The 15,949-nt window shown below is 39.0% G+C and overlaps 1 protein-coding gene across 1 annotated transcript in view; it reads right to left on the bottom strand.

Annotated features, from left to right (window-relative positions):
* The window catches only part of LOC134531890 (serine/threonine-protein phosphatase rdgC), a 215,367-nt gene extending 199,920 nt beyond the window's left edge, over positions 1 to 15,447 (bottom strand). Inside the window, exon 1 of the mRNA XM_063367905.1 lies at positions 15,366 to 15,447. Coding sequence (XP_063223975.1) covers positions 15,366 to 15,384 — 19 coding nt within the window. The 5' untranslated portion in view covers positions 15,385 to 15,447. The remainder of the gene's footprint in view (positions 1 to 15,365) is intronic.
* Positions 15,448 to 15,949: the final 502 nt, after the last annotated feature.

The raw sequence follows: 15,949 nt of genomic DNA, 5'->3' as shown, positions 1-15,949 counted from the left end.
GTTTCGCTCCGCTTTCCAGCAGGCGTAATCACGGTTGAGAAATAAACTGAAATGTCCTGATGATGCCTGCCGCAACGCAGACCGAAACGTCGTCCCCTAAACGAAACAGGTGACCTTTGGAAACAAAAAATTTTAACTCGTAATTGGCCTCTGATAACGATGCTACTGTCGAGAAGACAAACACTGAAGCTTGCGGAAGAAATATTTTTTTTTTGTTTTTTGGAAAACCTTCAATCAAGAACAAAAAATAAAGAATAGTAGGTTCTGCTTTTTAGTAAAATAGCAATAAACAGCATAATGATCGGAAGAAAGATAAACTTAAAATAGATGAAAATTTCTTTCATAAAGTCACGTTGGCCGCTAACGAGATAGTAATGAAAGAACTAACGAATAAGGCGGGGGAAATGATGTATTGAGTGAATAGAACGATGCAGAGCAATTTTCGGAAGAAAAAATCACGTCATTAAGCTAGTGAGGACGTACTGTTATAAATATTTAGTTAACTAAGAGAAGCATTTAATAAATTATTCAGTAGTTCTGGAATAAAAAAAGCACGGTAATCTATGGCGATGAAGAATCCTGATTGCTTTGTTCATGTTGTGGCGAAATTAGAAAAAGTCGAAAAAGCTGTGACGCATATGAGGTTTTATCTGTAGGGCGATTCAGCAATGGTATTCTGTTGACTTCTGCATTTCGTAGGTCAAAGAATACGTGACACTGAGTCCTGAACCCGTGCATTAATTTTTTTTTGGAAAGGAAGAATCCTCCCGACCCGCTCGAGAAGTGAAACTGAGACTTTTGAAACAACAACCTAGGAGTCGTAGTTACTACAACAAGCAACAATCCAGGAGTCGTAGTTAATAAAACCAGCAAAATCCCAGAAGTCGTAGTTACTAAAACAAGCAACAACACAGGAGTCGTAGTTACTAAAACAAGCAACAACCCAGGAGTCGTAGTTACTAAAACAAGCAACAACACAGGTGTCGTAGTTACTAAAACAAGCAACAACCCAGGAGTCGTAGGTACTAAAATAAGCAACATCACAGGAGTCGTAGTTACTAAAACATGCAATAACACAGAGTCGTAGTTACTAAAACAAGCAACAACCCAGGAGTCGTAGTTACTAAAACTAGCAACAACCCAGGAGTCGTAGTCACTAAAACAAGCAACAACCCAGGAGTCGTAGTTACTAAAACAAGCAACAACCCAGGAGTCGTAGTTACTAAATCAAGCAACAACCCAGGAGTCGTAGTTACTAAAACAAGCAACAACACAGGAGTCGTAGTTACTAAAACCAAACGGACGGACAAATGTATGTAGCAATTAATGAAAAGTTATAAATTTAAGATAGTCTATTTCACAAGTGTGCATCAAATGTAAAATTTATCAAATGACCTCGACAATAATTTTGGATGGGTGTTGAGACACAACGTTTGAATATATTTGATGTGCGCCAATTATTGGGATTTAGCATTTGTGTTCAAGCACATTAAAATTTCACAAATTTAATTACTTCCAGTATCAAAACACTGGAACAGGCGTATCGTAAGATATGTAGGAATTGTTTTGAAACGCAAGTTCTTTTCTTGGAAGGCTGAATTATAATTTGTTGTGTACAAGTAAGCTGATTTATTCAGTTCATTGGCTGCTAAGTTTGAAATACATACATCCTGTGCGAACTACCTGTCATTTGATATTTTTTTTTGTGTACAACCATTTATTATTTTACATAGAGTATTATGGGATATTTTGACTAGAATCGTCAGGCTTACCAATAGCAAATTCAACACAAACCTATTCAATTGTCTGAAGCTTAGCCAAGCAATGATTAACGTAACACGGTTGTTCCGAGAGCACAAGGCTACGGAACTACAGTGATAAAAAAAATACTTAAATTTTACAAGTTAATTCTGCATCGATCATCAATTTCTGATATTTCGATTACTTCTTCAAAAAAAATAGTCGTCAAATAAAATAAGTTCAATATATATTACAAGTAGAAACTTTCAATACTCCTTTATTTAATTTTATTTAAATCAGGCTACTTAAAATATTATTTTACTTATGAATAGTATTTGCATTGGTTCTTGGGTTGTTTGATAGACCACGAAAACAAAAAATAAAATAAAAAATACTGAAATTCGTATGATCCAACCATATGCAATATGAACAAAAGGAAAAACCTCGTAGCAGCCAATAAAAAAAATTAATTGACATGTGTGTGTTTAAGTGTATAAAGTATAGCCTAGCACTATAAGAAAACCAGTCAATTTTACAATACAATTATTAGGGACCGGAAAAATTCGCGGGTTCAATGACCTCTAGGATGAACTCCATAGTTCTACGTACAATCGGTCAAATGTCACCCACTCATTGGCTGCTGTCTTGTGAGACGTTCCAGCGTAGCAGCTTGCGATTCGATAAAGCTTTGGTTGGGTGTTTCTCATTGGCCCAGAGACACCCAGGTGAGTTGTGAACCAATAGCAGAGGCAGCACTGAGGTATAACGATTTGTATTTTAGCCTATCGCGAAATGAATTCGCGAATTTTTCCGGTCTCTAACAATTATCTGCTTCTGAAGGAATCGGTTATGTGACCCAAGGACTCATTTATTATATTTTCTTTCAAAGAGGTATTATGGAACAATCCTGTTCGGTGACGAGTGGTTATCACGCGAAGAACTTGCAAAGTGACAGTATTACATCGACGTGCCAGTGCTGTAGTGCTGTAGTGTTGTAGTTACCCAGGTACGGCACACCTTACCGACGTCTGCGGTCGCCTGCTACTCGCGTCTAGTCCGTATGCAGCGGTACAGCCGCGGGCGGGGAAATTGAGCCGCGTGGGGGAGAAAAATAAAAGGTCAGCTCCGGTTCTCGCCCCGGCTCGTCCTTAATTAGACGCGGGTGTGGCTGGCTGCGGCTTGGTGGTGATCGGATTCCAGGAGCGCGAGTGTGCGAAGGATCGCTTTTTAGCTTTTCAAATGCCTCCGCTGCCTCGACGCCAAAGCTGCGGGGAATGAAAAAAAAAAAAAAGTCCTCGCGTTTTACTGATCATTGATAAAGGTGAAGGCCGTGCACATTCGCCGCTACACCCAATGTATTTTTTCTTTACCGTTTTGTCCATACTGAAAGAAAAAAAACTGTCTTTATGATGGTTCCTGAAATGCCCTCCTTTACTATTAGAATGAAATCTTCATATCGATATCAGCTGAAAATCTACGCATCGTTAAATGGCCTGGATTGACGGCGTTGGCTGTTACTCAAGTTAGATTCTACGTCCAAACGAGAAATAGGTTGCTAGAGAGAATAATAACGAACAACGAAACCACTCAGGGATACTAAGTGAGGAAAAAATTTTTTCGCCGTAACCGACGGTAAGCCATTGTCTTAGGATTTGTTTCGAGTTATTTAGAGAAAGCTGATGAAACTCCAAATCTAAATGGCTTGAACCAGAATTGAAAACCCGGATACCCTGCAACGCGAGTCCAGAGTCATATCACTAAACCACTTCACGCTGTGCAGCAGCTGTTGTCGAATGAATTTTAGAAATAATGTAAGCTTTTCAGTCATAATATTTTTCGTCCCGAAGTGATTCAAAAATGGCACTTTTTTGTAACTGGTTAGCATTTAAGTATGACTGAATACATACATACGTAACTATTACCATATGTGTAAATTATAAATTTAATATTTTCAGAGAAGGTCCTAGTTAGGTATTTACAGTAACGCTGCCGTCCAAGTTACGACGTTTGGACGTTACCAGACGCAAGCGAATACGTACCCAACGTACCCTGATGGGTGAAACGGTTTGCTGTCATTAACTACTGTCATTAAACACAATTTATAAAAAAAACTATAAGTTACGACAGTTCTTACGTATGTGGTTCTAACGTTTGGTTGATGTAAGTTGTGTGTTAGCTATTTAATTGTGATAGTTTTGAGTTTTGGGTTTTTAAGCTTTTAACGGTTCTATTTTGTGTGTTTCCTATATGCGTGATTTGGCTTAGCGTGTTTCTAATTTAGTTGTTTCTTGCTTATGAGCATCCTAAGTGTTGTTTTTCTGAGTTATTATGCATTTAAATTAAGTTTTTTTAATTATTATATTTCTAAGTTGTGAATTTCTAAGTTATGGTTGTTTTAACTTGTGTGTTTCCCAGTCGATCGAGTTCTTCTGTTCCTTTTTCCTACTTGATGGCGCTCCATGCCAGGTATTCCAAGTACCAAGCTCACGAAACACAGCACCAATGTGACTCAGAGAAAAAAAAATCCGGTTTCACGGGCGGTATAGATTGAACTGTCTACATATAATCTTTGTATTCCAACCTGACACAAAGCTTCAGGACGCAAGACAATCACCATAGTGTCTCCTAAGATTTGTCGGTAGCAAATAATTCCTCAATGGAACGGCAATATAAATAATAATCAATAAATAATATATAAAAATTTTTTAAAGCGTAATAAAAAGTATAAAATAATTTCTCCTATCCCCGTAAAGATTTATGGCCCCAAACAGATTCCTATCCCCATACATATTGTCCTAAAAAAATTTAATTGTTGAATGTTAGCACCTATGAATATTAACGTGTAAGACTTCAATTGAAAAACGTGGGTCTCACGGAATCGATAATAGTAGAGTGCAAGGAGCAGCTGTCGTCGAGAAAACTCACACAACGGTTCATATATTTTGCAGTGAAATAATGCATGCATCAATTGTCTATTGCATGTATCCCTCGGTCATAGGTGTTAAACATCGAAAATCACAAATTTTTAGAATATCTGAACGGGTTTAGAAATCTCTAAAGGGATAGGATAGTTTGATATATATCTACAATTTATTCAATTTATCAAACTTCATGTTTTGATTTTATTTAATTTTATTATTACTTTAAGCTTTTTAGTATTGTGTGCAAAATTTTGCAATTTATTTGATTCAATTTTCAGTGCAGATTAAGTATCTGATTTTATTCCTAACCCCACACATATTGTAATGAAAATTTGTAATTGTGAATTTTTAATACCTCTAAAAACACTTTTTATTTCTAAACTAAAAATGAAGGACGCTTGCAATATATAATAGTAACGATACAAGCTATTAAGGAAGCACCAAACGACAGTGCGTGTCAAATTCAATGCAAAGCCATCTATTGACGTAGTTCTAAACTAAATTGTTATCAGCGAAGTTAGTTCTCTAATCGCTATGAGCTTTGCTAAGCGGGCAGGTCAAGTCAAGGAAAATTTATTATAGGAAGTTGCTAGACCTAGCTATATGGCAGTGTGGCGGACATTTCTCCGAGCCCTGTATTCGTAATGTAGGCACCGCCTGCGAGTACTGCAATATGCATCCCGCAACACTGTACTGTTCTGCCCGTAGCCTAATGCCATGAATCCGGGAGCTTCCCTGAAGAAAACCAAATAAATTTGTAACGAACAAACCAACTGAAAAGAAGGCAAGTTAATATTGCATTGTCATCCAGCTATGAGCTATGTTTAAAGTTTCTAGTTTCTAGCATATAGGGAAGTTAGTTTAAAATCGATTGCAAAATTGGTACCGAACAGACAAACATACAGACAAGAAAACGAGTTAATAAAAACGTTTTTTTTTTGTAACATGAAGCGAATATTCCAGTAATCGCCAGAGATGTGTAACATCTAACGTCAGTAAAGAGAAAATTCATGTGATCTTAATGATGTTCATGTTGAAAATAATCTTATAAAACAAATTTTGGACACGAAACTTAACGCAGAAATCTTTAAAATAATGTCGAGCGTGATAAATGTACGCAAATAATGTTTTTAACTAAATTTTTATACGCAAATCACACATAATTTCCGCACCCGCCGCTATAATTCGCTGCCGAATAAGCTACGTTGAATATCGAATCCTTCCATTTGCACACTGAAATGTTATACCATATAATGCAATGGCTCCGATAAATGCGAAAAAGACTTGAAAATATTCTAAACCCCGGGTTTTGACCTTAATTTTTGAACAAGAATTTTACTAGTTACTGTCCATATTGTTAAAATTTATTAAACAGTTAATGCTATAAAGTTTCCGTTTAGCTTTGTGAACTTTGCTTCGCACCATCCACCACAAAGAGCAGACGTGGTTACACATTTCCGTTCCATGCGACTTCTGTTACATTCACAAAATTGCTCACACAAAATGCCGTATACAGAAAGCTATGATGTTACACATCAAAAAATTCCATCCTTGGATTATTACCTATATCTAGATCAACGATTATTTGGAAGGTTTACTGGGTAGATAAGTATTCTTGAAGCACACATAGACTTACCTCACATTGATAATTGAAATACGGTGCTCTTGTGAAGGTTTACGTGAACCTTTGGCAGTTGTGAACAAGGAGAAGATGTAGCTACACAATAATGTGTAACCCGTCAAAGAATGAAATCTAGTTATCGATCAATGACCACTCTAAAACATATTTAGATTATAAATAGGCAAGTCTAACGCTAATTGAAATGAAGCTACGAAATGATTGTTACGAAAAATGTTTCCCGAAGTTGAGTCATGCTGCTTTTTAAAAGACGCGGGTTAACACTGACAAAAATTCAACATAAAATGGGAAAAACACCGGTTACTAATGACCTTGTGTTGAATGTAAACTCACGAGAAACTCCTTGGAGTTTCAAAAAAAATTAAAAAACTAGACACAATAAGCGTATTCGGTTATCAGTGATGTAATCCCAGGGTTTAAACATATCTGACAAACTTGACATTATTATTTTTGTGACCATTAAAGTTTATGAAAAGTATTCCAGAATAGTTTTCATATAACAGAGATTAATTTGGCACACAGATACGCTTTGCACGTCCCCCGTAAGCGACTATATACATGCTAATGCGGACACCCGAGTTCTGCAGTCTGGACGACTTTTGCTCGTGGGTATAGCTGAAATGTACACGCGCTTTAAGGCCGCCACACTCTGTAAGACAAGCTCCAAGTTCAGACCGCTCAGCCGAACTGACAGTTAGCACTGAATCGAGGCCCTTTACACGCAAGATCAGTCCAGATGCTCAGTTAGGACCGTTCGGTACGAACTGACAGTTTGGACTGAACTAAAGCCTTCCCCACAAACGATCAGTCTTGCGGCTACTGTTCCTTTGGATGTACCATTTCATCGCCAAACTTGGAAAGAAACTTTGGATGTAACAATTGCAGTTGCACTTTTAGTTAGAAAAAAATAAAACAATAGAGAAAAGTAACCAAAGAGTATAAACAAACGATATCTGCCATTACACTGAGATGATGAACCGGCAGTTTGGACTATCAAGACGCTGTTCCCACACACGGCAGTTCTGAATGAGGTTCTCTCGATCTCACAGTGAGATTTGATGGGAAACCGTCACTCCATCAGTTCTAGCTCACACACGACAGCTCTAACTGTCAAGTTCCGTCTGATAAGTTGGAGCTGACAGTTCGGACTAATCGTGTGTGGGAGCCTTTAGTTTTCCTTGTGTCAAACTTCCGTCCATGGTGCGCGCGAATTTCATTGCATTTATGTTGCTTTCATTTGATTTCACCCTAAAGGAAGTATAACTTAAAAAACTGTTTTCGTCCACAAAACAACTTGTACTTTTATCTTCCCATTGCCTGCTTAACCGAGTTCGAAACTGAACACTAAAATCGAATGTCGAAATACGGCGTAATTTCTATGAATATCCCGCTATCTGGAACTACGAATAACTCCGTTTGGCATGGGCCAATAAAATAATCCTCAAGTATCATCAAATCCTTTGTAATTAAAGGTTTCTAAATTAGATGAAAAAGATTTTAAGCAAAATATACGATGAAATAAAGTAAATTAAATACTTCAACGCTGATAACCACTGATGTTTACTATGTCACTTTTGTTCTTCATACCAACCATGTTACACATATTTCAAAACGTAATTTTATTAATAAAGTTACGATATGTACTTATTCTGGATGCTTGATTCATGAAATTATAATTTATAGGATAGCATGTTTCATCAACACCATTGATAATATTTTTAATTTATTGTACACTATTTTATTTTTGGCACTTGCCTACTAAATTCGGAATCGAGGGATATATTCGAAGTACTCTCTGAGATTCGAATTCTAGATTCGGATGCGAGAAAATTGGGTTTGACACATCATTATTTATGTAAGATCATTTTTCGCTGTAATGTCCGTAATTTACTGTAATTTCTAGTTTATTGGCAAGACAACTGCGCAGTGGTCTCTCGTTTATATGTTTTTACATAAATATTCTTTGGGGTGAGCACCTCTTTCAGGTGAGGTCATTCGACGGACACAACATTAAATTTCAGTAGAGGCATGTATATTTTGCGAAAAAAGAATCTGTTTGATTATTAGACTGTAATTAGGTATGCCTGCTCCCTTGTAATTGGCGGCTGTCAGCAAGAAAAGCCATTGCCCTATTTTACTGGACCATTCAGGACGCGTTTGCTTCCGCATCGTATGTCTGTGATTGGTTTGCTGGCAGTAGACATGTACCGGAGAGAAACCCAGCTAACCATGAAACACAGTCGATGGTAAAAAAAAAATTGGTTGTCTGTAAAGTCGGTTTACGGACGATAGTTTAACGTGACAACGTCATAACAAAATATTGATGAAATGATTGATCCAGAAGAAAAGGAAATATATTCGGCCTGAGACTGAGCCGTAATAGGTTTTTGCAACCAAACCATTTAGGCATTAAAAATATTATATTTTTTTGAGGAAGGAATTTTTTTAATTTTTCTATCTTTTGTATGATAAAATCTACCTCTGCATACTTTTATGAATAAAATTGAATCATTTTTATTGAATTATCACTATTTTGTATGGATACAAAGAAGGAGTGAAATGAAATCTAAAATTTAATTAATATATTTACTTTTATTTGCATTCATTAATTCAAATATATTTATTACTTTTGAAATGTGGCGTGCACCGTATTTATTTTTACAAGTACAAAAAAAATTCGCCGCACGGCCACGAGACCATTTTGAAAACAGTTGTTTCAGATGTTATAAATTAATAATATTCCACGCACGATATTTGTTTGAATTTCTTTTAACTAGCATATTCTCTGTTGGACTCGAAATATTTACACGCTCGTGGTCTCATAACTATAATACGGTGTGTGATTTAGTTGATCAAATAATAACTCATGACAAATAATTACCAATGTCAAACTAAAGCGTGAAAAGTATCATACCAGCAATAAATATTTAGTTACACAGCTAAAACAATACTCATACAACACTGTTTAAATATGCTGATTTACACTAGTAATTAAAACAATACGTACTTGTAAGAACGTCATTTCCTTGCAAATATACTCCCGTGACGCGGTGCACAACAATAACCTCGAACCCCGCTATGTCGTCGTCTGCCCCAAGCCGTGTGTGGCGACATGCGCAGGCGTGATCCAACCGGCGCGACCCGCCTATCCCAGCAGCATGGCGGGGTGAAACCTGAGCAGTACTCCGCCACGTGCCGGTCGAGTTCTCTGTACCGTCCACAACATACCAGGGAGATGCCACGCATGCGTAATCACATCCGTAGTGGGACATCCGTAGTGGGACAATTTTTCGTGCGTGCAGCCAGCGTTCATCGATTTATTAGACGTTGTCACGTCAAAAAAATTATCATACAGCTGGTTTGGAAGTCTTCTCGCGAAAAAAAAATACATGGTCCTACATATCAGGATTAATAGGAAAGGAATCATCAATGACCTACAGCAAGGAACGATTTCCTGCAGTTTACTGGAGTGTTTTCTGGAAACCTTAAAAAAAGGAATCATGAGAATCGGATGGGATTTTATATCCCGACCCTTTGGAAGGCGAGTCCATAGTTTGGGCAGAATGCCCACCCTTGCTTTCTTTTTACATATTTTAGGTCTAGTCGCGCGGGTCCACTAAGGGTGACACCTGCTGGACGATCAGGTCCCACAACGTCCTTACGAGCAAGGCACTGAACTGGGGCTTAGTCCTCCTGTTGTCGGCTCAACTGTTAAGGGCTCCGAGCGAAGATCTCATAATTTTACAATTTTTACTGTAGGCAAATTTCAAGCTCTACTATGGTGATTTTCACATCCAAAAACTATTGTACAATTTCCGTTTCATCCATTTCGAACCTCTTAAGAAAATGACTTTTTACGGACTAAATACTATGATAATAATGTAATATTAGTTTTACTGCTTTTCGTTAAATCGTATCACTTGGAAACATTCACCAGTTTTAAAAGGTTGTGTTGAAAGACAAATTTCAATAAGTGCTGAAAACTTAACAAAATAACTGTCACTAAAATGTTACATAATCACACAAAGGTGAAAGTTATTTGAGTGCGAGTTTAAACACCAGCCGTATCGGTACCCGACAAACGTAAGCGCATGTTGCAGCCTAGAAATTATTATTTTTTTAATGGTGGGCTGTCGAACGGAGAGAGGAATTAAATATTACATGTCCTTCGCAACTCTACGCGGTATCGATCGATAGTTCGGGTAATGACGATGCCTTCCCGTCACGCAAAGTTTCGCCTGTTATCCACCGGTATCAGCTCCGCGGCGCACGCAGGGAACAAAAACAATTGATTCATATTCGACACGTCACAACCTGCAGCGTTGAAAGGCAACACAGAGGTGGGTTCCAACGTACGTGAGATGTTCGGAAACCGTTAACATCAAAAACAAACCAGAATCCGTTGAATCTTAATTCAAATTTTAGCTTAAATAATAAAGAAACTCACGTTGCTGTGAAAGATGCGTACTATTACCACCACCAACACCAGATGTCTCATTCAAATAAATATTTATAATTTACATATTTGAAAAAATAATCTTCATATATTACTGTTTGAAATAAGCCTATTACTGCCTAGCTTTAAAAAAAAAAGTTTAATGGCAGCTACAGAATATTATTTTCAAGTCAAAGTAACTTCTACAAAATACATTGTGGCGGCATCAAACTAATTATGAAGTTTCAGAAAACCCCTTCAAAGATGGGTACCACACTTAATTCTGAAACCACCAATTTTCCATAAATGTTTTTTAAGGGCAGGCAGTCTTGGAAAGAAATAAAGCCAACTACTCCGACACACAAGGTTCGGTCAGTTGTCATAGGTCTACACAGTTATTCCAGGAACAGTACAACTGTGGTCTTGTCGTTTCGTGACTACGACTCACGCAAAGCAACTGATGTAGGAACGCTACGGGATCAGCCACGCGACGTACGGATAGTGCGACGTTCACCCTCAAGAAACAACCGTGCACATGAAAGTGCGCAATATGGCACTATGGCAAGAGCGCAAGATCGCAAGAGCGCAAGAGAGCAAGAGAGCATGAGCGCAAGAGCGCAAGAGAGGAAGAGCGCGATTGCTCAAGAAGAAAAAAACGCAAGTATACTGCGTCATTTCTTCCTTTCCCTGCCGTCTCTTCTATCGGTTCTCCCACCACGTACCTAACTATTCGCCTCCTCTTCCGGTTCCCTCACCGCATATCAAGCTATTTCCCCTCATGCGATCAGAATTTTCGTAACGCTATAAATTTTCACCCCTCCAACAAAGACGTTTCACTTCAAAAAAAGAAATTTCCCTTTCTAAACTTTATACAGCTAACAAAGTGCCAACCAGAGTAACTTCAGCTTTCAAACTGACATACCTTTTATATAGACAAATACCATAATGGATCAAAGTATAATTAATGGTTGGGGCTTTTATCAAATCAATCATCGCTTCCTCTCAGACTTTCATAGCTATTTGTTAGGTCAAAAATCATCACTCCTAATTTTTCTTCTCGGCTCTGTGCTGGCAGCTATTGAAAAGAGGCGCTCAGATTTTGATTGGTTGGTAATAATCTCCTATTATGTTACTAATGAGGCTCTAGTTAATGCACGAACTGCCTTTTAATACTACCTATTCTATGTAAATAATATTATAAAGAGGAATTGTGAAATTTTAATTGGTGAAAAATTAAACCTAAAACTTACTGAACTGATTTAAAACATTTTTTCACTATTAAAAAGCTACATTATTCCTGACGGATACAGAATATGTCAAATTTTTGTGAAATAATGTCTCCATAAAATATGGTAATACTTAAAAATCAAAACCTGAGAGAAACGACCAAATTTATTGCTTTCTTGGCTTACGCTAATAAAACAGTTACAGATACAGTATAACAACCGGCACTACCACGCCAGACTGCACATGAAACCCACGTGCGTTTGAAATTGATGTACTATTAAATTCTTGATAAATCTTATATATATATCTTACAAGTCAACATAATGGAATAAATCAATACAGTGTATCTGTTATCATCTACCACGCCGTGTCTACACAGTAATGGTTAAAAAAAATGTATTTCTGAACAAAAAACAAAAGTTATTTGGAACACAATGGAATTTTATATGTCTATTTTTATAGTGATACTTGACAAACCTCACTCACAGCCGATCAACACAGCTAGAAACGTTTTTCAGTATCATTGCAGTGGAACGATTGATGCAAATAATTATGTTGGACATACGCAACTAATAGTTTGCACTGAATGCCATAGAGAAAACATGACAGATAGACGAAATCAACGATTATACTATGCAAATAATCTTGACAAGATAGTGCTGAAACTAATCAGTTATTTCGACAACACGACGTCTTGTCGTTGTCAGCCAACTGTGTTCGTCTGTGCTGTGATACTGTGTTCGCCTGTGCTGTGATACTATGTTCGTCTGTGCTGTGATACTGTGTTCGTCTGTGCTGTGATACTGTGTTCGTCTGTGCTGTGATACTGTGTTCGTCTGTGCTTTGATACTGTGTTCGTCTGTGCTGTGATACTGTGTTCGTCTGTGCTGTGATACTGTGTTCGTCTGTGCTGTGATACTGTGTTCGTCTGTGCTGTGATACTGTGTTCGCCTGTGCTGTGATACTGTGTTCGTCTGTGCTGTGATACTGTGTTCGTCTGTGCTGTGATACTGTGTTCGTCTGTGCTGTGATACTGTGTTCGTCTGTGATGTGATACTGTGTTCGTCTGTGCTGTGATACTGTGTTCGTCTGTGCTGTGATACTGTGTTCGTCTGTGCTGTGATACTGTGTTCGTCTGTGCTGTGATACTGTGTTCGCCTGTGCTGTGATACTGTGTTCGCCTGTGCTGTGATACTGTGTTCGTCTGTGCTGTGATACTGTGTTCGTCTGTGCTGTGATACTGTGTTCGTCTGTGCTGTGATACTGTGTTCGTCTGTGCTGTGATACTGTGTTCGTCTGTGCTGTGATACTGTGTTCGTCTGTGCTGTGATACTGTGTTCGTCTGTGCTGTGATACTGTGTTCGTCTGTGCTGTGATACTGTGTTCGTCTGTGCTGTGATACTGTTTTCGCCTGTGCTGTGATACTGTGTTCGTCTGTGCTGTGACACTGTGTTCGTCTGTGCTGTGATACTGTGTTCGTCTGTGCTGTGATACTGTGTTCGTCTGTGCTGTGATACTGTGTTCGTCTGTGCTGTGATACTGTCATCGTCTGTGCTGTGATACTGTGTTCGTCTGTGCTGTGATACTGTGTTCGTCTGTGCTGTGATACTGTGTTCGTCTGTGCTGTGATACTGTGTTCGTCTGTGCTGTGATACTGTGTTCGCCTGTGCTGTGATACTGTGTTCGTCTGTGCTGTGATACTGTGTTCGTCTGTGCTGTGATACTGTGTTCGCCTGTGCTGTGATACTGTGTTCGTCTGTGCTGTGATACTGTGTTCGTCTGTGCTGTGATACTGTGTTCGTCTGTGCTGTGATACTGTGTTCGTCTGTGCTGTGATACTGTGTTCGTCTGTGCTGTGATACTGTGTTCGTCTGTGCTGTGATACTGTGTTCGTCTGTGCTGTGATACTGTGTTCGTCTGTGCTGTGATACTGTGTTCGTCTGTGCTGTGATACTGTGTTCGCCTGTGCTGTGATACTGTGTTCGTCTGTGCTGTGATACTGTGTTCGTCTGTGCTGTGATACTGTGTTCGCCTGTGCTGTGATACTGTGTTCGTCTGTGCTGTGATACTGTGTTCGTCTGTGCTGTGATACTGTGTTCGTCTGTGCTGTGATACTGTGTTCGTCTGTGCTGTGATACTGTGTTCGTCTGTGCTGTGATACTGTGTTCGTCTGTGCTGTGATACTGTGTTCGTCTGTGCTTTGATACTGTGTTAGTCTGTGCTGTGATACTGTGTTCGTCTGTGCTGTGATACTGTGTTCGCCTGTGCTGTGATACTGCTCTGACTTGTTTGTTTCACGGGATTCTTTGTGGTGTCTTTGCGTTTAACTTTTGACATCGGCTTATTTTGGCTTGCTTTCTGTGTGTTTGTGTGTTAATTTTTCTTTGTGCGTCCTTCGGGTTATTCCCTACGGCACACCGTGCAAACTATATCAATGGCGTAGGTACGTACAAAATAATGATTTGAATCACAGCTATAGTGGGTCCCATCCATAGATTGCAGTGCGCGTTTAAATGGGCATTTACTCTCCCTTTCCAATGCACTGTTTCTGCCATTAGCGCTGTCCTTGTTTCGGCGTGACACATCTGGTGTCAGATCTACACCACTGAGATAGGATGTTTGGACAAAACGTTTTTACGCAATGAAAACACTTGGAATGAGAATTTAAAGACTATACTTTCTTGTTGTGGTTCAATAAGAGTGTGATATAATAATATTCATTATTTATTTCTAAGCCATCTTGTTTTAATTTTTTCCAACTAATTTTTATTTTAAATTTAATATTTGGATTTTTTGGACATAGCATAACATTTTATGAAATGCCTTGTTATTAATAGTAGTGGACTGCGAGAAATAGTATCTTCTGTGAAAAACTGATTGGTATTAAGCATTAAAAATTCCTTTTCTGCCGCAATAAATACAAATGTAATAAGACTATCAAAATACACTCCATAAGTGTCTAAAAAAATCAACAAACAGTAAAAATAAAAAAATTAATGTATTAAATCAAATACTTAAATACAATCAAATCCTTAGTATTCAAAAAAGTTCTTTGTATGAGGGAAAAGTATAAGAGGAAATAAAGTCGATCAAAAGTCTACTAGGTCAATATCTTTTCTTAATACCTCTATTTTTTTACCATTCCCCCAAGATATTCTAACGTTACATGTAGTTATGTAAATAAATTTAAAATGCTTATTTATTCTGGAAAAATAGGTTGTGAATTTAAAAAATCTAAAGGGTTGGCTGTTTCAACGCCATAGTTAACGTTTTATTTTTTTAATTTTTTGTGCCATATTTTGTTTTTGATTCGCATTCGATGGTAAACGATGTATTGGGATTCCAATGAGAGAGGGTTTGCAGTACAAGAATGTGTGATGTCAACGAGCAACAGTGTACTCACTCCGCTCGACCTTGGTCATGCTGAACTCGGTGTTGCTGCGGCGGCACGCCTTGAAGATGTTCCTGGGCGACAGCGAGCAGAGGAAGCCCGCCACCTTGCCGGACCTGCGCGCCTCGACGCCGACGCCGCCGACGGACGCGGCGTCGCCCTGGCAGTCGGACGGCGCGCCGCTCGACACGTCCTCCGAGGACGACCCCGCGGCGCCCGCGGCGAGGCGCGCGCAGCCGCACACCTTGCGCGAGCCGCCGCAGCCCATCATGGCTGCGCTCAGCTGCGCGGCGCGGCCATCTGCAAGCCACCTTCATCATCACTACATCGCGTCATCACACACACGGTCATCCTCATCATCACTTTGTCGCGTCATCCCACACACGGTCACCCTCATCATCACTACGTCGCGTCATCCCACACACGGTCACCTTCATCATCACTTCGTCACGTCATCCCACACGCGGTCATTCTCATCATCACTACATCGCGTCATCCCACACACGGTCACCCTCATCGTCACTACGTCGCGGCATCCCACACACAGTCACGCTCATCATCACTACGTCGCGTCATCCCACACACAGTCACGCTCA

The sequence above is a fragment of the Bacillus rossius genome, chromosome 5 (genome assembly GCF_032445375.1).
Source record: "Bacillus rossius redtenbacheri isolate Brsri chromosome 5, Brsri_v3, whole genome shotgun sequence".
NCBI classification, from domain to species: Eukaryota; Metazoa; Arthropoda; class Insecta; order Phasmatodea; family Bacillidae; genus Bacillus; species Bacillus rossius.
This window is presented reverse-complemented; position numbering and strand designations above follow the sequence as displayed.